This window comes from Erinaceus europaeus, chromosome 15, assembly GCF_950295315.1.
Source record: "Erinaceus europaeus chromosome 15, mEriEur2.1, whole genome shotgun sequence".
NCBI lineage: Eukaryota > Metazoa > Chordata > Mammalia > Eulipotyphla > Erinaceidae > Erinaceus > Erinaceus europaeus.
In genome coordinates this window covers 15,793,599-15,819,727 of record NC_080176.1, presented here as the reverse complement: position 1 = coordinate 15,819,727, position 26,129 = coordinate 15,793,599, and the positions used below count along the sequence as shown (strand labels likewise).

The 26,129-nt window shown below is 44.5% G+C and overlaps 1 protein-coding gene across 1 annotated transcript; it reads right to left on the bottom strand.

Annotated features, from left to right (window-relative positions):
- Nucleotides 1-479: 479 nt before the first annotated feature.
- LOC103119274 (group 10 secretory phospholipase A2) lies at nucleotides 480-24,205 on the bottom strand. Its single transcript, XM_007529537.2, has 4 exons — nucleotides 23,790-24,205; nucleotides 17,150-17,300; nucleotides 13,177-13,283; nucleotides 480-683 (listed from the first exon to the last, which is right to left on the bottom strand). The coding sequence occupies exons 1-4, from the start codon at nucleotides 23,842-23,844 to the stop codon at nucleotides 532-534; spliced, it is 465 nt and encodes a 154-aa protein (XP_007529599.1). The 5' UTR covers nucleotides 23,845-24,205; the 3' UTR covers nucleotides 480-531.
- Nucleotides 24,206-26,129: the final 1,924 nt, after the last annotated feature.

Below are 26,129 nucleotides of genomic sequence, written 5' to 3'. Positions count from 1 at the left end.
GGGGGCTTGAACCGGGATCCTTACACCTGTCCTTGCGCTTTGGGCCACCTGCGTTTAATCCGCTGCGCTACCGCCTGACCCCCATAAGTTTACTATTTATATTGAAGTTTCCAAAGACTTGTTAATGACAAAAAGAGGAAACTAATGAAAATACTCTTTCTTAAGCTAATGATGACCAGACTTGAACTTTGTAGGGACTATCTTACTTATTGCCTTAACTCAAAACCTAGAGCGGATTAGATGTTCATTCAGAATTGACAACCCATCCTGAGGAAGAGGTGAGATGAGAAAGCTCAGCTCTTTTTCACAAACGTCCATTCTCAAAATTGATACCAAACCCTATTTAGTCATAAACACAGTTATGGGACTTTTGACCTTAATCAAACTGGAAACCAAACAGGTCCAGCCCCAAGTTCCGGGACTAGAAAGAAAGCAAACACAAAGGTTACAGTTTCCTTCTGGAAATAACTGAATGCTGCTGTCAGTTAACAAAAAGGAATTTAATTCCCTTGTGCAAAACAATATTTCAAGTCAAGCTAGTGAAGCACACTTTGATGAATTTGCCCCACATAGGGATTGGGGATAGAAGAGATACTTTAAGTTGTACTCGGTTTCGGCTAAGCAGTAAGCAAAGTCCTGGTCACACTTGCACAAGAGTTCTTGGCATTTGTTCTCCGCTGGTCCTGGAAGAAGTGGGGATACTGAGGTTAGGAAGGAACCTGCAGAATCTTGAGGACAAAATTGAGGGAAACAGAGCAGAAGGCAGAGAAAGCCATAAATTATGTGTGTGACTCCAGTGCTTTCCATGGTCATGGCAATTTCAGGAGGGTCATGTTAGGCCCATGTACATGAAGTTGCCAGGGAAGTATTTTTAAAGAATTCAAAGTTCATGTGACCTTTCGGCTTTTTTTTTCCCTCCAGGGTTATTGCTGGGTATCTATGCAGGCATCACGAATCCACTGCTTCCTGTGGCCATTTTTTCCCACTTTTTTGTTGTTGTTGTTTCATTGGATAGCAACTAGAGGAAGAGTGAGACACTTGCAGACCAGTTTCACAGCTTGTGAAGTGTCCTTGCTACAGGTGGGGAGCAGGGGTTAGGTTTGTTTTATGATCTTCACATATCTCATTGATTTAGAAATTCTATTATCTTAAATGGCTCTGAATGGTACCTAATGATGCCATCATGGCCTTTCAGTGTATGCTTTTAATTCTTCACAGGCATGATGGTGGGGGTGGTTGTGGGGGGGGTGGATCCTATCCTTCATTGAATTCCTTGCAGAGGTTCAGTGAAGATGAGCTTTGGAGTTAGCCAGCTCAGTCATGGATGGAGGAGCTATCTATGTCACCTCATCCTTCCCAGCCTCACTTTCTAAGGGGAAATAAAGAAATAAAAGCACCTACTCCTAAGGGCTGTTAGGAGAAGGAAGTGACCAGATAGTAAAATACTGTAAAAGTTGGGAGTCGGGTGGTATGGCAGTGGGTTAAGCGCATATGGCGCAAAGCACAACGACCGGCATGAGGATCCCAGTTCGAGCCCCCAGCTCCCCACCTGCAAGGGAGTCGGTTCACAGGCGGTGAAGCAGGTCTGCAGGTGTCTTTCTCTCCTCTCTGTCTTCCCCTCCTCTCTCGATTCCTCTTTGTCCTATCTAATAACGTTGACATCAATAACAACAACAAGTCCAACAACAATAAAAAACAAGGGCCACAAAAGGGAAAATAAATATTAAAAAATTTTTAAAATACAGCACAGCACTTAGCAAATGAGCAGATCTTAAGCTAATCTTTAAAGATCCCCGTCTTAAAAAAAAAAAATCCCTGTCTTTTCTTATTTTTTATTTATTTATTTATTTATTTTTGTTTAAAGATCCCCATCTTAAAGTGACAAAGTAATGGGAAATCCTGGCAAGACAAAGCACTTGAGAGTCTGGCGGTAGGTAGCGCAGCAGGTTAAGCGCAGGTGCGAAGCATAAGGACTGGTGTAAGGATCCCGGTTCAAGCCCCCAGCTCCCTACCTGCAGGGGAGTCACTTCACAAGCAGTGAAGCAGGTCTGCAGATGTCTATCTTTCTCTCCCTCTCTCTGTCTTTCCCTCCTCTCTCCATTTCTCTGTGTCCTATCCAACAACAACGTCATCAATAGTAACTACAATAATAAAACAACAAGGGCAACAAAAGGGAATAAATAAATAATTTTTTTTTAAAAAGCATTTATGTTTGAAACTCTACCAGCTTCTCTCTTGGGAAATAACCAGAGAGCATGGAGCAGCAGGAAGAGACAAAGTGTAGAATGGAGGTGTTGAGGAAGCAGGGAGCCCAGGACCCTCTAGTGATCAGCTGCATGACTGCATCCATTTCCCAAATTCAGTCAAACCCAAGGGAACTTCAAGAGTATTGGGTCCAGAACATGACTCAGTTATGGCTTATGGTGGTGCTAGGGATTAAACCTGGGACCTTTGGTGCCTCAGGAATAAAAGATTTACGAACCATTATGCTGTCTCTCCAGCCCTATAGTAAATCAACTATTAAATAAATTATTATTTATATTAAGTTGCATTAAAGTATGCCAAGTAAATTCTATTACCACCACAAATAAATAGAATATAAAAATCTTATGCCATATATAAAATAAACTTTTTTTTTTTGCCTTCCAGGGTTATCGCTGGGGCTTGATGCTTGCACTATGAATCCACTGCTCCTGGAGGCCATTTTTTTCCCATTTTTGTTACCCCTGTTGTTGTTATTGTTACTGCTGTTGTTGGATAAGATAGAGAGAAATCGAGAGAGGAAGGGAAGACAGAGAGGGAAAGGACAGACACCTGCAGACCTCCTTCACCACTTGTGAAGCGACCACCCTGCAGGTGGGGAGCCAGGGGCTTGAAAGGAAACTGATTTTAAGATTTATTTATTGTGACCCAGGATATAAAGGAATAGATAAAGGTGGACCCTCAAGCATGGGGTTATGAGCAATTCCCAGCATCAAATGTGCCAGAGTGACACATGGGTTCTCTCACAACTACATAAATAAAGAGATTGATTTATTTTTTTAGAAAGAGAGTGCGCAATTAGAGAACTGTTAAGCTCTGATTTAAGAACTGGGGATTGAACCTGGAAAGTAAACCAACTTTAAATTAGAAGAAACAAATAAAAACTACAAAGCCCACTGAAGAAAAATTCTAATACATTAGCAACCCAAGAGGTGGTGCTGTGGCTACAGTTTGGGATTAAAAGTATGAAATTTGGAGTGTCAGGTGGTAGTGCACCGGGTTAAGAGCATCTAGTATGAAGCACTAGGATTCATGCAAGGAACCCGGTTCAAGTACCTGGCTCCCCACCTGCATAGGAGTTGCTTCACAAGTAGTGAAGCAGGTCTGCAGGTGTCTGTCTTTCCCCTTCTCTATCTTCCTCTCTTCTCTCTGTTCTATCCAAAAAGAATAGCAACAACAAAAATGGCCGCCAGGAGTGGTGGATTTGTCGTGCAGGTACCCAGCCCCAGCAACAACCCTGGAGGAAAGAGAAAGAGAAAGAAGGAAAACACTCTGGACAGCAATGTGGGAGCTCGAAGAATGTTGGAGTGGTGCTGTGATGTCTCTCCTCTTTCTCTATGTCTCCCTCCTCGCTGTAAGAGAGAGAATAGAGACCTAGGGCAGGGAGGCTGCTCAGTATCTAAGGGTGAGGCCCTGAGTTCATTTCTGAGCATTGTATTTACACAATAAACGGAGAGGGAGTCGGGCGGTAGCGCAGCAGGTTAAGCGCACGTGGCGCAAAGCGCAAGGACCAGCGTGAGGATCTGGGTTCCAGCCCCTGGCTCCCCACTTGCAGGGGAATCGCTTCACAGGCAGTGAAGTAGGTCTGCAGGTGTCTCTCTTTCTCTCCCCCTCTCTGTCTTTCCCTCCTCTCTCCATTTCTCTCTGTCCTATCCAACAACGACGACATCAACAATAATAATAACTACAACAACGGGAGTCAGGCGGTGGCGCAGAGGGTTGAGTGCACGTGGTGCAAAGTGCTGGGATCAGTGTAGGAATCCCGGTTCGAGCCCGCAGCTCCCCACCTGAAGGAGAGTCACTTCACAAGTGGTGAAGCAGGTCTGCAGGTGTCTGTCTTTTACTCCCCCTCTCTGTCTTCCCCACCTCTCTCCATTTCTCTCTGTCCTAGCCAACAACAACTTTGACATCAATAATAATAATGATACAACAATAAAACAACAAAGGCAACAAAAGGGAATAAATAAATATTTTAAAAAATAACTACAACAGGGAGTCGGGTGGTAGCGCAGCAGGTTAAGTGCATGTGGCCCAAAGTACAAGGACCATCAGAAGGATCCCGGTTCTAGCCCCGGCTCCCCACCTGCAGGGGAGTCGCTTCATAGGCAGTGAAGCAGGTCTGCAGGTGTCTGTCTTTCTCTCCCCTTCTCTGTTTTACCCTCCTCTCTCAATTTCTCTCTGTTCTATCCAACAACAACAATAATAACCACAACAATAAAACAATAAGGACAACAAAAGGGAATAAATAAAATACAAATAAATAAGTAATAACTACAACAACAATAAAAAACAAGGGGAACAAAAAGGAAAATAAATAAATGTTTAAAAAAATAACAAAATAAAGAATAAACGGAGAAAGAAAAGGTGGGCAGGGCAGTAGCACACCCAGTTAAATGTACATACTACGAAGCACAAGGATAAGCATTAAAAGAACCCAGTTCGAGCCCCCAGCTCCCCACCTGTAGGGGGGTCGCTTCACAAGCAGTGAAGCAGGTCTTCAGGTATCTGTCTTTGTCTCCCCTTCTCTATCTCTCCCTCCTCTCTCAATTTCTCTCTGTCCTATCCAATAAAACGGAAAAAGTGGCCTCTAGGAGCAGTGGATTTGTAGTGCAGGCACTGAGTCCCAGTGATAACCCTGGGGGCAAGAGAGAGAGAGGAAGAAAGGAAAAAAGAAAGGAAAGGAAAGATGCTTCACCCAAATCACTGCTTTTCGTGTAAAGGCAAAATTCCTATAGCATAAAGTTGATGATTTTAACCATTTTAAAATATACAAGTTGGAGGGCTGAGGTAGATAATACAAAGATAACAAATATATTGTCATGCCTGAAGCTCCAAAGTTCCAGGCTCAGTCCCTCACACCACCATAAGCCAGAGCTGAGCAGTACTCTGGGGAAAAAAAAAAATCAGTGTCACAACCTGTAAGCTGGTACAGTGGATAAAACATTGGACTCTCAAGCATGAGGTCCCAAGTTCAATCTCTGACATTGTATGTGTGCAATGTGCCAAGGTGTTTCTGTCTTTCCTTTTTTTTTCTCCAGGGTTATTGCTGGGGCTCCATGCCTGCACCATGAATCCACTGCTCCTGGAGCCTTTTTTTTTTTTGCTTTGAAAACACCACATCCCACATTCTATATCTTCTTTATTTTATTAATTAATTTTAATTTTAGTGTCTTAAAATACTGTTGTCTACCCTCCTCCCCTACTCCCTATATCACTTCTCTCAATCTCTCTAAGTCCAACCATGTCAGATAAAGTAAAAACTACAAAATGGATAAGAACAGGAGAATGGAAAACTTTAATGATGGCCCTTTTGGTCACTACCAGCTCACCCCATCCAGTCAGGGAATACTTGGATTCCTACATAGATATGATGGGCCTAGACTTCTAACAGGTCCCTCTCTCTACCATCACTGGTCATCTCCATCAGGAACACCTCTGTGGGCCTCTACAGAACATTCCCTCAATGTAGAACAACAATGGTAGAAATTACTGCACTCTTTGATGGGAGGTTGGGTCAACACACTCTGCCACTTGAAGATAATGAGTCCTGAAAGGAGTGCAGCCTAGAATGTTCCTAGTTGTTACCATGAACTGCAAACTCAGACTGATAGGGATACAGAGGTTACACAGGCTCCTGTGATAAATATGAATAGACATGACCCCTAGGCCAGATTTATGAGGTTTGCAGTTAATGTTATTATATACTTTTCCCATATCTGGAACCTTCTCTCTGCCATGATCCAGCTTTCTAGTCCTATCCTCAAATCTGAGACCATCATCCCAGACAATAATTTTAGCCCACCTACTTGTTAGCTGTTAGGCTCAGTCAAAAATTAGTATAGTCATGGGCCCCTTGGAATATACCTAAAATAGCCTTCCTTGCTCCTTCCAACACAAAGAGCCTAAATAGCAACTGCTATATTCTTACCATTAGGTTCCTGATTACTTTTTTTAAATCATCTTTTATTTATGTATTAGATAGAGACAGCCAGAAATCAAAAGTGAAGGGGGAAATAGGGAGTGAGACAGAGAGACACCACATGTGAAGCTTTACCCCTACAGGTGAGGACCAGGAGCTTGAACCTGGGTCCTTGAGCACTATCAACATGTGCACTCAACCTGGTGTGCCACCACCTGGCCTCCATACATATGTTTTTACATCAATGTCACTCTTGTTCTTGAGGTTATTATGGGATGTTCAGATGCAGTCCCATACCAAACAGGAACAAATGGATGCTTCCCAGGCTTATTTTTACTACAATGACTTCTAAGGTTGTCTTGGCAAATAATCAGAAGAATCTTGTCAGGGGCCATCATGTGACATCACCATCTAAACAGCCAAATCAAAGATGACTTCAAGGTCCTTCTAAACTAATCAAACGCCACAAAGATAAAGACCCTTGCCCTAATCTTTACCCTAACCACTTTCTCTCTTCTTTATAAAAGCTCTTAAGACAAAGGAATAAGGAGATCTGTAGATTTCTCTTGTTTCCTACTTAATTGGTCTGGTATTAAAAATCATGCTTTCAGGGCCAGGCAGTGGCAACCTGGTTGAGCATACATGTTACCATGTGCAAAGGCCCTACTTACCCTGAGCACTGCATCAAAGAAAAAAATGAAGAAAACTCCTTCAACCTACAACACTGCTTTTCTTTTTTTTTTAATTTTTTTAAAAATATTTTTTAATTTATTATTTATTCCCTTTTGTTGCCCTTGTTTTTTATTGTTGTAGTTATGATTGATGTTGTTGTTGGATAGGACAGAGAGAAATGGAGAGAGGAGGGAAAGACAGAGGGGGAGAGAAAGACAGACACCTGCAGACCTGCTTCACCACCTGTGAAGTGACTCCCCTGCAGGTGGGGAGCTGGGGGCTTGAACCGGGATCCTTATGCCGATCCTTGCACTTTGTGCCACCTGCGCTTAACCCGCTGCGCTACCGCTCAACTCCCTTCTTTTTCTTTTTTAAAAAATTATCTTTATTTATTGGATACAGACATAGTTGAGATAGAAGGGGGAGGGAGAGAAAAAGAGACCTGCAGCCTTGCTTCACCACTCACAAAACTCTCCCCCTTTATGTGGGGACTAGGGGCTCGAACCTTGGACCTTGCATATTATAACATGCACTCAACCTGGTGCACCCACCACCTGACCCCTACCACTGCTTTTCTTGTTAAGGCAAATTTCCTATAGCATAAAGCTGATGACTTTAACCTTTTTTTTTTTTTTTAATGTACAAGTCAATGTCAAGGAAAAAGAAATGAAAAACTTCACAAGTGGTAAAGTGGGGCTGCAAGTGCCCCTCTCCTTCTCTCTCTCTCTCTTTATCTATCTATCTATCTATCTATCTATCTATCTATCTATCTATCTCTCATTGTCACCAAGGTTATCACTGAAGCTCCATGTGCCAGCACAGTGAATCCACTGCTCCTGGCAGACACTCCCTTCCCCTCCCTTTTTTCTTTCTAATTTTTATTAGATAGGACAGAGAAAAATTTAGAGAGAACAGACAGACAGAGAGAGGGAGAGAAAGATAGACACCTGAAGACTGCTTCACTGCTCATGAAGCAGTGCAGGTGAGAAACATGGGGCTCAAACCTGGATCCTTCTGCTTGGTAATGTGTGCTTAACGGAGCGTGCCACCACCCAGCCCCCATCTCGACTTGTCTATCTCCCCTCCCCTCTCAACTTATCTAATTTAAAAAAAAAAAACCTTTTTTTGTGGTCCGGGAGGTGGTGCAGTGGATAAAGTGTTGGACTCTCAAGCATGAGGTCCTGAGTTCAATCCCTGGCAGCACATGTACCAGAGTGATGTCTGGTTCTTTCTTTCTCTCCTTCTATCCCTCTTATTAATAAATAAATAAAATATTTTAAAAACTTTTTTTAAGGAAAAAAAATGGGGCTGGGGAAATAACATAATGGTTATGCAAAAAGGCTTTCATTCCTGAGGCTGCAAAGGTCCCAGGCCAACACCCAGCACCACCATAAGCCAAAGCTGAGCAGTGCTCTAATGTCTCTTTCTCTCTCTCTCTCTTTGTATCTTTCTCTGTAGCTTTCTTACTAAGATAAATATATTTTTTTTAAAAAAAAGGAAATAGAGGCCACCAGGAGGATTTCTTTTTTGTCTTTTTTAAAATTTTTTAAAAATATTTTATTTTATTTATTTATTCCCTTTTGTTGCCCTTGTTGTTTTATTGTTGTAGTTATTATTGTTGTTGTCGTCATTGTTGGATAGGACAGAGAGAAATGGAGAGAGGAGGGGAAGACAGAGAGAAGGAGAGAAAGATAGACACCTGCAGACCTGCTTCACCGCCTGTGAAGCGATTCCCCTGCAGGTGGGGAGCCGGCATTCGAACCGGAATCCTTATGCCGGTCCTTGTGCTTTGCGCCACTTGCGCTTAACCCGCTGCGCTACCACCCGACTCCCCACCAGGAGGATTTCTTATGCAGGTGCCAAGTCCCAGCGACAACCTTGTTGGCAATAAATAAATAAACAAACAAACAAAAAATAAGTAAGGTGTCTCTTTTTTAATATTTATTTATTTATTTATTCCCTTTTGTTGTCTTTGTTTTATTGTTGTAGTTGGATAGGACAGGAATGAATGGAGAGAGGAGGGGAAGACAGAGGGAGACAGACACCTGCAGACCTACTTCACCACCTGTGAAGCGACTCCCCTGTAGGTGGGGAGCCAGGGGCTCTAACTTATGCCGGTCCTTCTGCTTTGCACCACGTGCACTTAACCCGCTGCGCTACCGCCCAACTCCCATAAGGTGTCTCTTTGTCTCCCTCTATCTTCCCCTCCCCTCTTAAGTTCTCTCGGTCCTATCAAATACAGAGGGGAAAAAAAAAAAAAGAATGAATCAATGAAAGAGATAAAGAAAGAAAGTGGCTGCAGTGGATTCCTCATGTAGGCACTGAACCTCAGTGATAACTCTGGTGGCAATAAAGGGGGGTGCAGGTGGTAGTACAGTGGGTTAAGTGCACATGGTGTGAAGCACAAGGGCTGGAGTGAGAATCCTGGTTCGAGCCTCTGGCTCCCCACCTACAGGGGGGTTGCTTCACAGGCAGTGAATAAGGTCTGCAAGTGTCTATCCCTCTCTCCCCCTCTCTGTCTTCCCTTGCTCTCTGGATTTCTTTCTGTCCTATCCAGCAGCAACAGCAGCAATGGCAACAATAACAACACAATGGGAAAAATGGCCTCCAGGAGCAGTGGATTCCTCATGCAGGCACAGAGACCCAGCAATAGCCCTGGAGGCAAAAATATATATAAAATAAAGAAATAAAAAGGAGGAGGAGGAGGACAAGAATAGACTAGAAGCTGGGGAAGTGACTGAGCAGATAGAGCACAGATTTTGCATGCCTGAGGACTCAGGCTTGATTTATAGCACTATGTGTGATGGAACAGAACAGTGCTCTGGCCAGTCTCTCTCTATCTCTCTCTTTCTCTCTCTCTCTCCCCCCTCTTCCTCTCCTTCTCCCTCCCCTCCCCCTCTCCCTCTCCCTCCCCTTCCCCTCTCCCTCTCCCTCTCCCTCTCTCTCTCCTCTAAAATCAATAAGTACATTTTTTTAAAAGTACGTAAGAAAAAATATCTCCCAAAGGTTAAGTTTAAAACTAAGGTCTGCCAGTAAATATTATCATAAGCTTACATTTTTTTAAAAAAATATATTTAAGTCAAACCCATAAATGGAAAACGGTCCACACCTGTAATTAAGTAAACAACTATGTTCAGAACATCTTCTAACAGAATAACATGCAAACAAAATAATATGCCAAAAATACATAATAGATATTTTGGTTCCTTTCATTTAGTTCAGGGAGAGCTATTCTGTAAACAAGCACAGATTTCACCAACAGAAGCACCAGTAAATATTTTATAAACATCATTTTCACACAGTTAGGGGCAAGAAGAACATGCAGATTGAAGGGAGAAGGAAAAGATCTTTAACAGATTTCCCATTCAAACCATTTCACCTCCTATCTACACACGCTGGATGGGGGTGGCATGGGGACAGACCTGTGCCCAGGGAAGGCACAACACCACCAGGGCAGGGAAGTCATTTCCTTTTCTGGACTTCAGGTTCCCCAGCTCTGACTGTGTGGGATGGACGAGATACTGTCAGTTCCACACAATGATATTAATCTGGCTCTCTTCTTACTCCAACTCCAAGTTTATACTATGGAGAGAGTGCTGAGAATCTGTGCACTTAATGAAAGACCTCTTTCCTCCAGAGGAGAGTTGGTGGACAGAAATGCCATATTCTCAAATCTCTCTAGTAGAATTAGTGGGAGTTGCAGTCTCCAATCTGCAATCATATTATAATGTCTTTTTGTTTGTTTCTTTTTTACCAGGGTACTACTCAGCTCTGGTTTATGGTGGTGTGGGAGATTGAACCTGGAACTTTGGAGCCTCAGACATGAGTCTCTGCATAACCATTGTGCTACCTGCTCCCACCCAATATTATAATGTCTTTTTTAAAAAATATTTTACTTATTTATTGAGAAAGAGGAGAGAGAGAGAGAGGAAAGAGAGAGAGGGACAGAGAGACAGAGAGAGAGAGAGAGAGAGAGAGAGAGCCAGAGTCTGGTACATGTGCTGCCAGTGATTGAACTTGGAACCTCATGCTTGGCAGTCCAGTGCTTTATCCACTGCACCACCTCCTGGACTACTTATAATGTCTTTATTCATCTTTATAATACACTTCATTCAGGCAAGGAAACTGAAACTCAGAGAGGTCATCTATTTGGAATCAAGAATCTTTCTTTCTCTCCCTACCTTCCTTCCCCCACCCCCGCCCTCTTGCTTTATTCCTTTCTGTCAGAGAGAGAAATAGAGAGGGAAACACACACACACACACACACACACACACACACACAGAGGCAGCACTGCTTAATTGTTTGTGAAGCAGGTGGTGCTCAGGTGGGGACCTTGAACCCTGGTCCTTGTGCAAACTTATTTGTGTGCTCTACTGGGTGTGCTTCTGTCAAGCCCCAACCAAGGGCATTTTCAATTTGTTATTATTTTAATTTTCTTTTTCTTTTTTTTTTCTTTTTAAATATTTATTTATTCATTCCCTTTTGTTGCCCTTGTTTTTTTAATTGGTTTTGTTGTTATTGATCTCGTTGTTGTTGGATAGGACAGAGAGAAATGGAGAGAGGAGGGGAAGACAGAGGGGGAGAGAAAGATAGACCTCCTGTGAAGCGACTCCCCTGAAGGTGGGGAGCCGGGGGCTTGAACCGAGATCCTTAAGCCCGTCCTTGCACTTTGTGCCACATGTGCTTAACCCAATGTGCTACTACCGCCCAACTCCCTTTCTTTTTCTAAAAATTAATTTTTATTGAATAGAGACAGAAATTGAGAGGGGAGGGGAGATAGAGAGGGAGACAGAGAGACAGTTGCAGCCCTGCTTCACCACTTGTGAAGCTTTCCCCCTACAGGTGGGGACCAGGGGTTTGAACCCAGTTCCTTATGCACTGTAATGTGTGTCCTTAACCAGGTGCACCACTGCCTGGTCCCTCCAAGGGCATCTTCAATAAGGGTACTAAGCCCTAGCACCACATGGGAGCACAAAAAAGGAACACTGGATGGTAAAGCAGTGCTTTGGTATCTCTCCCTTTCTCACTCTGTCTCTCTGTCCTCTCCTTTCTCCCTCCTTCTCTGTGTATATGGAATGAAAAATATTTGGCCAGGGAGGTCACTCAGCAGTATTACACAGGCATGAGATAGTTCATTCCCCAGCATCACACTTTAAAAAACAAACACAAGGAGGCCAGGTGATAGCGTAGCGGGTTAAGCACAGTATGCTAAGCGCAACGACTGGCGCAAAGATCCGGGTTCGAGCCCCCAGCTCCCCGCCTGCAGGGGGGGCCACTTCACAAGTGGTGAAACAGGTCTGCAGGTGTCTGTCTTTCTCTCCCCCTCGCTGTCTCCCCCTCCTCTCTCGATTTCTCTCTGTCCTTTCCAACAATGACAGCAATAACAACAATAACAGCAACAACAACAGTGATAAACAATAATGGCAACAAAAGGGGAAAAATAGTCTCCAGGTGCAGTGGATTCAGAGTGGAGGCACCGCGCCCCAGTGATAACTGTGGAGGCAAATACAAATAAACACAAGACTTGAACAAATATTTCTCCAAAGATAAATTTATGCAGTTTCCACTGTACATTTGTCCAATTTCCAACAAGCACACAGAAAGATGCCTGTGGTCAGACAGGGGTAGCACAGAAGATGAACTGAAAAAAAAAAAAAAAAAAAAAGAAGATGAACTGTTGGATTCTCAAGCATGAAGTCCAGAGTTCAGTCCCTGGAAGTGCATGTATCATGCACTCATTGCCTCTCTTGTTAGTAAATAAAATCTTTTTTAAAAAAAGGAAAGAAAGATGCTCAATATCATTAGATATTAAAGAAAGAGGAATCCAGGTGGGGGTAGATAGCATAAAGGTTATGCAAAGAGACTCTCATGCCTGAGGCTCCAAAGTCCCAGGTTCAACCCCCCGCACCACCATAAGCCAGAGCTGCGCAGTGCTCTGGTGTTTCTCTCTGTGTCTTTCTCTGCATCTCTCTCAAAAATAAAGTCAATAAAAATACTTTTAAAAAAAAGAAAGAAAGAGGAATCAAAAGCACAGTAAGATACACTAGTCACCCCCACTAATAAAACCGGAAAACAATAATTTTGAGGAAGGTTGTACAGAAACTGAACCTCTCATGCATTGCTGATAAGAATGCAAAATGCAGTTTCTGTAGAAATTATATTGAGGGTTCCCAAAAAAATTAAAACATATCATTACCAGAAGAAAAAAAAAAAAGACAATGCCAGTATTTGGGCTTTCTGGTGACCCAGAAAGCATTTGACTTCTGTAGTACAGGCAGTAGGGCACAGGGGGAGGTGGGGCTGGGAAGTGCTAGGGACTCACCACACTGAATTTTCTGATCAATGCACTTCCAAGAGTAGCGATTCAGCTTGGGACTGCAACCAGCCTCCTCAGCTTGCGAGTAGCAGCAGTCATGGTGATGACAGCACCTGCAGATGGCAAACAGCAGACCTGCTAGTGGTTGAAGGCAGGGCTGCCCCCCTGTAGCAGGATTATGAGTGAGGTGGGCCCATAGGGGGATAACATCTTCTGGTCCCAACTTTGTCCCTGAGAATCCCTATTATGTGAAATAACTCTGCTGACTTGGGGCCCAGAAGGTGGTGTAGTGGATAAGCTTTAGGCTCTCAAGTGTGAGGACCCAAAGACAGCCTCTGGCATTAGCACATGCCAGAGTGGAGCTCTGGGTTTATTTTCTTTCCTATTAACAAATATATAGTTTGTGGTCTGGGAGGTGGATAAAACATTGGACTCTCAAGCATGAAGTCTTTTTTTTTTTCATTTCTTTATTGGGGAATTAATGTTTTACATTAGACAGTAAATACAATAGTTTGTACAAGCATGAAGTCTTGAGTTCAATACCTGGCAGCACATGTACCAGAGTGATGTATGGTTCTCTCTCTCTCTCCCTATCTTTATCTCTCCTCCTATCTTTCTCATTGATAAATAAAATATTAAATATATATATTTTAAAAATAATTCTGCTGACTCCAATGACTTACACTGACAACCTGCCCACTGTCTGGAAAAACTTCATGCCAACTTTTCCTAATTTAGGTCTCAATCCAAGCACCAGCCCTCCCTAGCCCCACCCCATGTCATCCAGGTCCCCTAGATTTCTGAGTTCTGATATTTTCTCTCTCTCTTTTTAATTAATTAGTTAATTTATTTATTTATTTATTTATTGGATAAAGAGAGAAGTCTAGACGGAAGGGGGAGATAGAGAGGAAAAGAAAGGGCGGGAATAGGTAGAATAATGGTTACACAAAGAGACTCTCATGCCTGTGGCTCCAAAGACCCAGGTATAATTCTGCACACCAGCACAAACCAGAGCTGCTTTGGTGCTCTGAAGAAAAAAAATTAAAAAGTGTTGGGGAGACAGCATAATGGTTATGCAAGACTCTCCTGTCTGAAGCTCTGAGGTCCCAGGTTCAGTCCCCAGTCCCACTACAAACTAAAGCTTAGTAGTGCTCTGGTCTTTCTGTATCTCTCATTCATTAAAGTAAAATAAAACATATTTAAAAAAAAAAAAAAGAGGGAAAGAGAGAGGGTGGGCCAGGTGGTGGTGCGCCTAGTTAAGCGCACACATTACAGTGTGCAAGGATACAGGTTCAAGCCCCTGGTCCCCACCTGCAGGAGGAAAGCTTCATTAGTGTTAAAGAAGGTCTGCAGATGTCTCTTTCTTTCTCCCTCTCTATCTCATCTCCCTTCTCAATTTCTCTCTGTCCTACCCAATAAAATGGAAAAAAATGGCTGCCAGTAGTAGTGGATTTGTAGTGCTGGCACTGAGCCCCAGCGATAACCCTGAGGCGAAAGAAAAAAAGAAAGGAAGGTTGGTTCATTCCCTCAAGGCACGTTTATAATGAAGCTATCACAAGGGAGAAGACTAATATCTGACCAGAACTCTATGAAAGCAGAGCCTTGTTTTATTTATTTTTTATTTTTTATTTTTTTTTAACCAGAGCACTCAGCTCTGGTTTATGGTGGTGCAGGGGATTGATTGAACCTGGGACTTCTGAGCCTCAGGCATGAAAGTGTGTTTACATAACCATTCTATTCTGCTCTCTGGTATCCCCAGTGGTCCAGCCTTAGATCTGCACATAAAGAGACCTCAATAACATTTACTATGGAACAGTTCTCTCTGAAAAAACCACATGTATCCATCCCTAAATATTTCCATCACTCACTCATTTACTAGAATTGTCTCCATCCTCATCAGTGATGAGCCCTCAGTAGGGTCTGATGGGGAGAGGTCAGCCAGATCTCACTCTGCCCTTAAGGAACGTCCTGTCTGGTGGGAGAAGGCAAACAAGTTACCAGACACCCGATGGCCAATGAGAAGGACTCATGGGCAGGGTAAAGGGAGGGGACTCAGGGAGTCAGAGAGGTGCCAGGCCCAGCCAGGTTGCAGGGAAGGCTGCTCAGAGAAGGAAATGCCTGAGCTACACTTGGGAGGGCATGGCTCAGGAGCCAGATGACCAGAGTGTGCAGGGCAAGGGCAGTAGTGAGGGCCTCACAGGCACAGGCTGAGTTCACAACCACATCTTCTAGGGGCGAGGAAAGAGTGTAATGGTTCTGTAAAAGACTTTTGTTCAACAATTTGTTTGGCTTTGTATGTTAACTCTCTTTTCAGCCACCAGGTTCCAGATGCTAGCATGATGCCAACCAGACTTCCCTGGACAGACAACCCCACTAATGTGTCCTGGAGCCCCAATTCCCCAGAGCCCCACCCCACTAGGAAGAGAGAGACAGGCTGGGAGTATGGATCGACCTGCCAATGCCCATGTTCAGTGGGGAAGCAATTACAGAAGCCAGACCTTCCACCTTCTGCATCCCACAATGACCTTGGGTCCATACTCCCAGAGGGATAAAAAATAGGAAAGCTTTTGAGGGAGGGGATGGGATATAGAGTTCTGATGGTGGGAATTGTGTGGAGTTGTACCCCTCTTATGCTATGGTTTTGTCAGTGTTTCCTTTTTTTTTTTTTTCCTTTTTTTTTTTTAAATTTTTTATTTAAGAAAGGATTAATAAACAAAAACATAAGGTAGGAGGGGTACAACTCCACACAATTCCCACCACCCAATCTCCATAACCCACCCCCTCCCATGATAGCTTTCCCATTCTCTAGCCCTCTGGGAGCATGGACCCAGGGTCATTGAGGGTTGCAGAAGGTAGAAGGTCTGGCTTCTGTAATTGCTTCCCCGCTGAACATGGGCGTTGACTGGTCGGTCCATATTCCCAGTCTGCCTCTCTCTTTCCCTAGTAAGGTGTGTCTCTGGGGAAGCTGAGCTCCAGGACATATTGGTGGGGTCTTCAATCCAGGGAAGCCTGGCCAGCATCCTGGTGGCATCTGGAACCTGGTGATTGAAAAGAGAGTTAACATACGAAGCCAAACAATTTGTTGAGCAATCATGGACCCAAAGCTTGGAATAGTGGAGAAGAAGTGTTAGGGAGGTACTCACTGCAAACTTTAGTGTACTTCTGCCAAGGGCCCACTTTCCAGTGTTTTCTTTTTATAAATAAAAAAAGAAAAAAAGACTTTCATGCCTGAGACTCTGAGATCCCATGTTCAATCACCCTCATCATCATAAGCCTAAATTGAGCAATCCTTTGGTCTCAGTCAATCTCTCTCTCTCTCTCTCTCTCTCTCGCAAATAAATAAAGAATGCTAATAATAAAATTAAGTCTGGGAAAAGAAAAACTCATAAATCACACCTTCCAAGTTAGAGAAGTGACAATCAAATTCTGCCCTCTGGCAGCTCTTTGGACATAGGTGAATGGCTGAGTCATGGGTGCTTACTTGTAACATGACACTAGTCATCATGGCTACTCCCTCAAATGGCCATGAGGGTAAATGAGAAGAAGTCACAGAAAAAGCGAAGCCTTGCAGGAAACAGGCCCTGCTCACATGATGGAATATAGCAGGCAGATGCATGAATCCAGCCAGACTGCCCGGGCTCAGTTCTCAGTCCCCATCCCTTCCTCTCTCTGTGAGTCTAGAAAAAATTTCTTTCTGTGCCTCAGTTTTTTCACTTAGGAAATGGGTTGTTGGAGGGTTTTCAGAGCAATCCCCAGTCCATAATTCTAATAAGCTTAATGTTATCACCCTTGGCCAGGTTGGGGAGTGGATGGTACCAAAGTTTGACCTCATGAACCAAACCTCTGCCTGCAAGGTAGTACTGCCTGTTAGCATCTTCTTGCTCCAAACTCCAGCCTCAGTTTTGAATATTTCCTCAAGGCCTTGATCCTTGACTCAAGGGAGAAGGACCTTCCAGCCTGGACCTAAGCATGCACTTACCAGTCAGCAGCGTCCTGGGGCTGGCCTTGGCCACCCAGGCCACAATAGCAGCCATAGTTCACGTAGGCCAAGGGGGTGCGGATGCCAACACAACCCATGGTTTCGACCAGTTCTATGAGCCCACGCCGGTGCACATGTGACCTCCTGGAGACTGAGGTAGAGAGGGAACAAAGGGTAGAGGATGTAGGTCAGGGCTACCCTGGTCCTGGGGTAGAGCTTGAGCCTGAAAAGAGCCTGAATGACAGACAGAATGAATCTGAATCCTAGTTGTGTTATTTTTTTTTCCCTTTTGTTGTCCTTGGTTTTTTTATTGTTGTAGTTATTATTGCTGTTATTATTGATGTCGCCATCATTGTTAGATAGGACAGAGAGAAATGGAGAGAGATAGGGAAGACAGAGATGGGGAGAGAAAGATAGATACATGCAGACCTGCTTCACCGCCTGTGAAACGACTCCCATGCAGATGGGGAGCGGGGGGCTCAAATCGGGATCCATATTCCAGCCCTTGTGCTTTGCCACTTGCACTTAACACACCATGCTACAACCCGACTCCTGTGTTTTATTATTATTATTATTCTTTTAGACCAGAACACTGCTCAGTTCTGGCTTATGGTGGGACTTTCTCTCCTCCTCTCTGTCTTTCCCTTCTCTCTCCATTTCTCTCTGTCCTATCCAACAACAACTACAACAATAAAACAACAAAAAAGAATAAATAAATAAATATTTTTTTAAAAAGATAGCCAGGAAAGATAAAACAAAGCACAGAGCCACAGCAGCTGAGAGACAACAGTGCTAGGCCTGGACCCAAGCATGCACAGGTTGGTCTTCCTGAAATGCTGATTTCCAGTTCCTTGTCCTTGTCCTTGTCCAGGTGCATTTAAATTGAAGTCATACATGCGTAAGCAATATGTCTAGTTGTCTGTATAGGGCACTGGACATCAGAGATGAGATGAACACAGTCCAACAGAGGAAGACTTCTATGAGGACTTCTTTATCTCTGGTTACACACACACACACACACACACACACACACACACCTTTTCTCCAGACTCTAGCTGTGGGACCTACATCTTCTCTTTTTACTACCTCACTTCTTCCCAGGCCAAGGTCTAAGCCTGGTTATTTTTCTGGATCCCTGTGTAACTAATTTCTTTTCTTTCCACTAGTACTCACTTAACCTAGACTAAGGTGTTGAGAAATCAAACCTAAGACTTTCCCATGCAAGTCCTGGACCCTAAAGCCATGGAGGTTCACAGTATGTCTGACTAGAATACCTGTATTTAAAAAAATTTATTTATTTATTCTCTTTTTGTTGCCCTTTTTCATTGTTGTAGTTGTTGTTGTTGTTATTGATGTCACCACTGTTGGATAGAACAGAGAGAAATGGAGAGAGGAGAGGAAGACAGAGAGGGGGAGAGAAAGAGAGACACCTGCAGACCTGCTTCACTTCCTGTGAAGCAATTCCCCTGCAGGTGGGGAGCCAAGGGCTTGAACCGGGATCCTTACACGGTCCTTGTACTTTGCGCCATGTGCGCTTAACCCGCTGCACTACTGCCCAACTCCCTAGAATACCTGTATTTTATGTATTTTTATTTATTTGCTTTTTTGTCATCAGGGTCTTGTGGTTGCATAATACCAGTGCTCCCAGACGACCCCCCCCCCTTTAATTTCAGGTAGAGATAAAGAGGACTGGCAAAATAGCTCACTTGTATAGTCTACTGCTTTTCTATGTGTGGACCCAGGTTTGAGCCTGGCCCCCAGAACACTTAAGCTTTGGTGCTATGGTCTCTTTCATGCTCTTCTACAAGAAGAAGAAAAAGAGGAAAATGTAAAACAAAAGAGAAAAAAAAGAGTAGAGACACCACAGCTCTGTTCCAACATTCATGGAGTATTCATTTGGTGCATAAAACTCCCGTGTGGTGTTATGGGCTCAAACATACATCCACACACATGGTAAATTGTGCATTCTACCAGATGAGCTAGCTCTTGGCTCCTGGAACTTGGTGTATTTTACAGGTAAAAAAGGAGGACCAGGGCCGGGCAGTAGCACAAAGGGTTAAGCACACATCGCTTCAAAAGTGGTGAAGCAGGACTGCAGTATCTTTCTCCTCCCCACCTGTGTCTTCTCCTCCTCTCTCCATTTCTCTCTGTCCTATCCAACAACAACATAAATGACAACAACAATAATAACTACAACAATAAAACAACAAGGGCAACAAAAGGGAATACATAAAAAAAAAAAATGCCCCTCCTCTTGTGGACACCTATCATCCCATCTACAGATGAGGGGAATGAGGTTAAGAGAGGAGAAAGGAGGGATTGGGCAGTAGCGCAGTGGGTTAAGTGCAGGTGGCGAAAAGCGCAAGGACCAGCGGAATCCCGGTTTGAGCCCCCGGAGGCGCTTCACAGGCGGTGAAGCAGGTCTGCAGGTGGCTATCTTCCTCTCCCCCCCTCTATTTTCCTCTCCTCTCTCCATTGCTCTCTGTCCTATGCAATAACAATGATAATAATAACCACAACAATGGTAAAACCACCAGGGTAACAAAAGGGGGAAAAATGGCCTCCAGGAGCAGTGGATTCCTGGAGCAGGCACCAAGCCCCAATAATAACCCTGGAGGCAAAAGAGAGAGAGAGAGAGAGGGAGAGAGAGAGAGAGAGAGAGAGAGAAAGGATTCCAGATCCCAAGGGTGGTGAGATACAGGGCAGAGACTCAGGCACAGGTCTCAAGAGCTCTGGAGGTCGTTCTCCGCCACTCTGGCCTGAGCATGATGTTAGGCATCATACTTGTCACCATTGTCTTTCTCTCTTTTTATAAAATTTTAAAATATTTTATTTGTTTATTCATGAGAGGGATAGGAGAGAGAGAAAGAACCAGACATCACTCTGGTACATGTGCTGCCAGGGATTGAACTCAGGACCTCACGCTTGAGAGAGCAACATTTTATCCACTGCGCCACCTCCTGGACCACATCTCTTTCTCTTTTTAAAAATGCTTTCCAGAGCTTTGCACATGAATTATTCCACTGCTTCCAGCAGGTCTTCTCTTCTTCCTAGTTTCAGAGAGAGAGAGATAGAGGAGGGGAGTAGAGGCCAGATCACTGCTCCACCACTCAAAGTTTTCCTTTGCATTGTGCCCCCATATGGTGCCAGGAGCTCAGACCTAGGTCCCCAAGCATGGTAAAGGGTGTCTTCTACTAGATGAACTAGCTCCCAGTCCTTATTTATTCATATTTATATATTTATTTATTTGTATTTTTTTAGAGGAAAATCTTTTTTTATTATTATTTTAAAAAAAGGAAACAGTGTCAAAACCATAGGATAAGAAGGGTACAACTCCACACAATTCCCACCATCAGAACTCTATATCCCATCTCCTCCCCCAAAAGCTTTCCTATTTTTTATCCCTCTGGGAGTATGGACCCAAGGTCATTGTGGGATGCAGAAGGTGGAAGGTCTGGCTTCTGTAATTGCTTCCCCGCTGAACATGGGCATTGACAGGTTGATCCACATTTCCCAGCCTGCCTCTCTCTTTCCCTAATGGGGCGGGGCTCTGGGGAATTGGAGCTCCAGGACACATTGGTGGGGTTGTCTGTCCAGGGAAGTCTGGTTGGCATCATGCTAACATCTGGAACCTATCTATTTTTAATGTGAAATCAGGAGATGAACTCAGGGTCTCAACCATGCATAATACCACTGCTAAGTGGCCTCCCCAACCCAATATATTTTTAAATTTTTTTTTGTTCAGTCCCCTGGTGTTTTCCACTGGGTGCTAAAGAACAAAAATATATATAAAGAACGAATATATTTTTTTAAAAGATGTATTTATTTACAAGAGTGAGGAGGTAGGGGGTGGGAGAGAGAGAGAACCAGAGCATTGTTCTGGCACATTTGATGCAGGGGATCAACTCAGGACTCTGTGCTGGAAAGTCCAAGACGTTATCTACTGCACCACCTCCCAGGCTGCCCCAATACCATTCGTGCCATTGCAGGAGCATCACTACTCCAGGCCAAATAGAAAGAGACGATGGGAGCTGGGAAGACTGTATAATGGTTATGCAAGGGACTTTCATTGCTCTGAGCTGCCAGGTTCAGTCTCAAGTACCCTTATAAGCCAAAACAGAGTTAGAGTCACCACAGTACTGTAGTGCTAGAATTACTGTAGGACCTGGAGCTGTCTACCAGGGACTGGAACCTGAGTCATGCGCATGGTAAAGCCTTCCTAGGTTAGCTATATCACCAGACCTGACCACAGTTTTCATCCTTTATTTTTTTGTTTTAAATTTTTTTATATTTATTTTCCCTTTTGTTGCCCTTTTTAAATTGTTGTTGTGGTTATTATTGTTGTTGTTATTGATGTCATCATTGTTAGATAGGACAGAGAGAAATGGAGAGAGGAGGGGAAGACAGAGACAGGGAGAGAAAGATAGACACGTGCAGACCTGCTTCACTTCCTGTGAAGCGACTTCCCTGCAGGTGGGGAACTGGGGGCTCGAACTGGGATCCTTATGCCCTTGTTTTTCATTGTTGTTATAGTTATTATTGTTATTGATGTCATGGTTGTTAGATAAGACAGAGAGAAATGGAGAAAGGAGGGGAAAACAGAGAGGGGGAGAGAAAGACACCTGCAGACCTGCTTCAGCGTCTGTGAAGTGACCCCCCTGCAGGTGGGGAGCCGGGGGCTCAAACCATGATTCTTAAGCCAGTCCTTGCACTTTGCGCCACATGCACTTAAGCCGCTATGCTACTGCCGGACTCCCCAAACGATTATTATTATTATTTTAAATATTTATTTATTTATTCCCTTTTGTTGCCCTTGTTGCTTTATTGTTGTAGTTATTATTGTTGTTGTTGTTGTTGGATAGGACAGAGAGAAATGGAGAGAGGAGGGGAAGACAGAGAGGGGGAGAGAAAGACAGACACCTGCAGACCTGCTTCACCGCCTGTGAAACAACTACCCTGCAGGTGGGGAGCGGGGTCTTCAACCAGCATCCTTATGCCAGTCCTTTTGCTTTTGTGCCACCTGCGCTTAACCCACTGCACTACTGTCGGACTCCCCCAATTATTTTAAGAACAAACAAACTGTAAAGATGCATTTAGAAAATTAAAAGCACCGTGGTCTGGAAGGTAGCGCAGTGAATAAAGCACTGGACTCTCCAACATGAGGTCCGGAGTTCAATCCCCAGCAGCACATGTACCAGAGTGATGCCTGGTTCTTTCTCTCCTCCTATCTTTCTCATTAATAAGTAAATAAGATCTTAAAAAAAAAAAGAAAGAAAATTAAAAGCACCACATTTCTTTCTGGCCAACTTGTGCTCCCTCTCTCAGGACTTGCTCAGTGTTGCTCCCTGCTGCTTTCAGGATCCTCAGCCTGAAACTTTCTGTGCCTCCTCCAACATCTGGATAAAACTGCAGGAACTGGCCCCTGCCTCCCTCTAGAGTCCTCTTTCAGCGCTTGCCCATAGGGCTCTTCTTTCCTGTGCCGTCTTCACAGTTAAACAGCCCTGACACATAGCACATGCTGCTAATGCCTCACCTCATCTTCGCCTAGCTCACCTGTCATAACTTGCCTTACCCCCTGCCCCAGGTGACCACAGGGACCTTTGTCACACTGTGCTGCTGTCTGCTAATGGAAAGGGTACTCCTGAGGGGCAGATTTCTGTGCTTGGCACCTCTGAACTCCTGCATACAGTGTAATTTCAGCAAAGGTCCATTGACAGTTTTGATCCACCAAGCTCCAAGTCTAAGCAGATATGATAGGTCTCCATGGCACAAAACTGTCCTCAATGGACACCCTGCATGCCCCTCCCAGCCTGACCACACTCTGCCACCTTGGGGTCGTGGCACAGCTCTGTGGAGATTCCAGGCACCGGGCAGACACCCAGCAATGGGTTTAGAACCAAGGAAAACACTCCCTCTGTGCCAACTTAGGTGGGGCAGGTCACTCTGGGGTAAGTTTGCTCTGTTTGCCCACCTCTGCCATGAGGGCCAAGGCTGCCTATCATGTCTCCGGTCCTGAGGGTGTGTGGGTGTGTGTGTGTGTGTGTGTGTGTGTGTGTGTGTTCTTTGCGTAGGGGCCGGTATGTGAGCCCATCAGAAGCCTTTTACCTGAACATCCAAGTAACACTGAGGGTGTCTGAGCCTGTGTGGGTCTCTGTGTTTGTAGTGTCCACTTCCCTTTGAATGAGTATGTGTGTGTACCCCAGAAGCAGAAGGGGCTTCTCTAATGGTGAGCCTACAGATGGATGAGGAGGAAGAATCTCCTGCCCCTCCCAGCCTATCTCAGATCCCAAGGACAGATGGCCCGGGTAGGTGGGGAGTCTAATTACTGGGGAGGGCTTCAGGGAATGGAGGGGATGTCATCTGGAGAGAGCTCTGAGCCTCTGGGCAGGAAAGGACTTGTTCTGGGTCTCTGGGAGTAAGGACAATGGATAGGACTAGGGGTTGGGGGCTGTTTAGTACTCCTGGGAAGGAAGGAATGAGGCACAGAAAGGAAGACAGGAGGTTGGGCTCCTGGAACAATGGAACAAAAGGGCTAGTAAGTTAGAGTCCCAGTAGAGGTGCGGGGAGGCAGGAGAGGTCCAGGTAGAGGACGGGAGAAGCCCTGGACTCCCGGGTCCTCCGCAGGGGCGTCCTCACTCACCGGCTCCGGGAGCAGGTCCAGGTCCCAGCAGAAGCAGCAGCAGTGGCAGCAGCATTGTGGCGGACACAAGGCAGCCCCGCGGTGCAGCGGCAGGTGTGGGACAGTCCGGCGGGTCAGTGCAGTCACTGCTCCCGCCGGCCCCCTCCCTTGGCGCCACGCCCTGTCGCGGACCTCAGCTTCCCGCAGGACCGGGCGGAGCAAGGCAGAGGCTTTATTTTTTATTTTTATTTTTTTTCCAGAGCAATGCTCAGCTCTGGCTTATGATGGTACAAGGGATTGAACCTGGGACTTTAGAGCCACAGGCATGAGGAGTCTCTTTGCATAACCATTAGCTATTTACCCCCCGCTATTTATTTATTTATTTATTTATTTATTGCCTCCAGGGTTATTGCTGGGGCTCAGTGCCGGCACTACGAATCTACTGCTCCTGGAGGCTATTTGTTTTCCTTTTTGTTGCCCTTGTTGTTTATCACTGTTGTTGTTATAATTGTTATTGCTGTCATTGTTGGATAGGACAGAGAGAAATGTAGAGAGGAGGGGAAGACAAAGAGGGGGAGAGAAAGACACCTGCAGACCTGCTTCATTACCTGTGAAGCGACGCCCCTGCAGGTAGGAAGCCGAGGCTCGAACCCGGATTCTTACGCCCGTCCTTGTGCTTTGCGCCATGTGCGCTTAACCCGCTGCGTTACCGCCCCGCGCCCTATTTATTTATTTTTTAATAAAACAAAAGCAGGGCGGAGGGTAGATAGCATAATGGTATGCAAACAGACTTTCATGCCTGAGGCTCTAGAGTCACAGGTTCAATCCCCCCGCACCACCATAAGCCAGCGCTTAACAGTGCTCTGGTTAAAGAAGGTAGGTAAATAAATAAATAAATAAATAAATAAATAAATAAATAAATAAATAAATAAATAGCAGTGGACGAAAGAAACAAAATGTTAAGCTAGTTCAGTGGTTCTCAAACACCAGGGTGCATTCAAGTGCTCACCAGAGCACTGATTGGTAGGCTTTACGCCCTGGTTTCCTAATTCAGTAGGTCTAGGTGGATACTTGGTAATTCACATTTCTAACAAGTTCCACATTGATGCCTGGAAGCTACACTTTGAAAATCAATGCAGTGGCTTGGAAGTAACACCCTTGCTGGCCGGGAGGTGGCGCAAAATTCAAAAGGCCAGAAAATGAGCTAGCACACATACAAGCACCTAGTGTATGACGAAGGGGCCAAACCTATTCAATAGGGTAAAGAAGGTCTCGGGGGTCGGGCGGAAGCGCAGTGGGTTAAACGCACGTGGCGCAACACGCAAGGACCGGTGTAAGGATCCTGGTTCGAACCCCCGGCTCCCCACCTGCAGGGGAGTCGCTTCACAGGCGGTGAAACAGGTCTACAGGTGTCTATCTTTCTCTCCCCTTCTCTGTCTTCCCCTCTTCTCTCCATTTCTCTGTGTCCTACCCAACAACAGCATCAATAATACCTACAATAAAAAACAATGGCAAGAAAAGGGAAAATAAATAAAAATAATAAATAAATAAGTAAATATTAATAATAAAGTAAAATAAATACATAAGTAAAGTAAAACTACACTAGGGAAAGCTAGAACAGGCTGGGAGGTATGGATTAACCTGACAATGCCCATGTCCAGTGGAAAAGCAGTTACAGAAATCAGACCTTCCACCTTCTGCACCCCAAAAAGAATTTTGGCTCATACTCCCAGAAGGTTAAATGTTAGGAGCAGATAAACAGAGGGCTCTGAACTTCAGTTCCACCAGGACCTAGAGAGTGAAGAGTGGGGAGAAAAGAAAGGAAAAAAAAAAAAAAGGAAGAAAAAGAAAAAAAGGAAGGACACTCAGAAGTAGTAGATGTGACTTAAGAAGAAAAGGGGGCCAGGCCGTAACAGTGTAGCAGGCTAAGCACACATGGCAAGAAGCACAAGGACCAACGCAAGGACCAACACAAGGGTCCCGGTTTGAGCCCCTGGCTCCCCACCTGCGGGGGGGGGGGGTCGTTTCACAAGCAGTGAAGCAGGTCTGCAGGTGTCTGTCTTTCTCTCCCCCTCTCTATCTTTCCCTCCTCTCTCCATTTCTCTCTGTCCTAGCCAACAACGTCCTAGTCATTATTATGACATCAATAATAACAATAACAACAACAAAAAAAAAACAACAAAACAAGGTCAACAAAAGGGAAGAAATAGCCTCCTGGAGCAGTAGATTTGTGGTACAGGCACCAAGCCCCAGTGATAACCCTAGAGGCAAAAAAAAAGCATCAAAGAACTAAACAGTTTTCTAAAGAAGAGATGTAAATGGCCCACAGACACATGAAAAAATGCTCCACTTCATTTATCA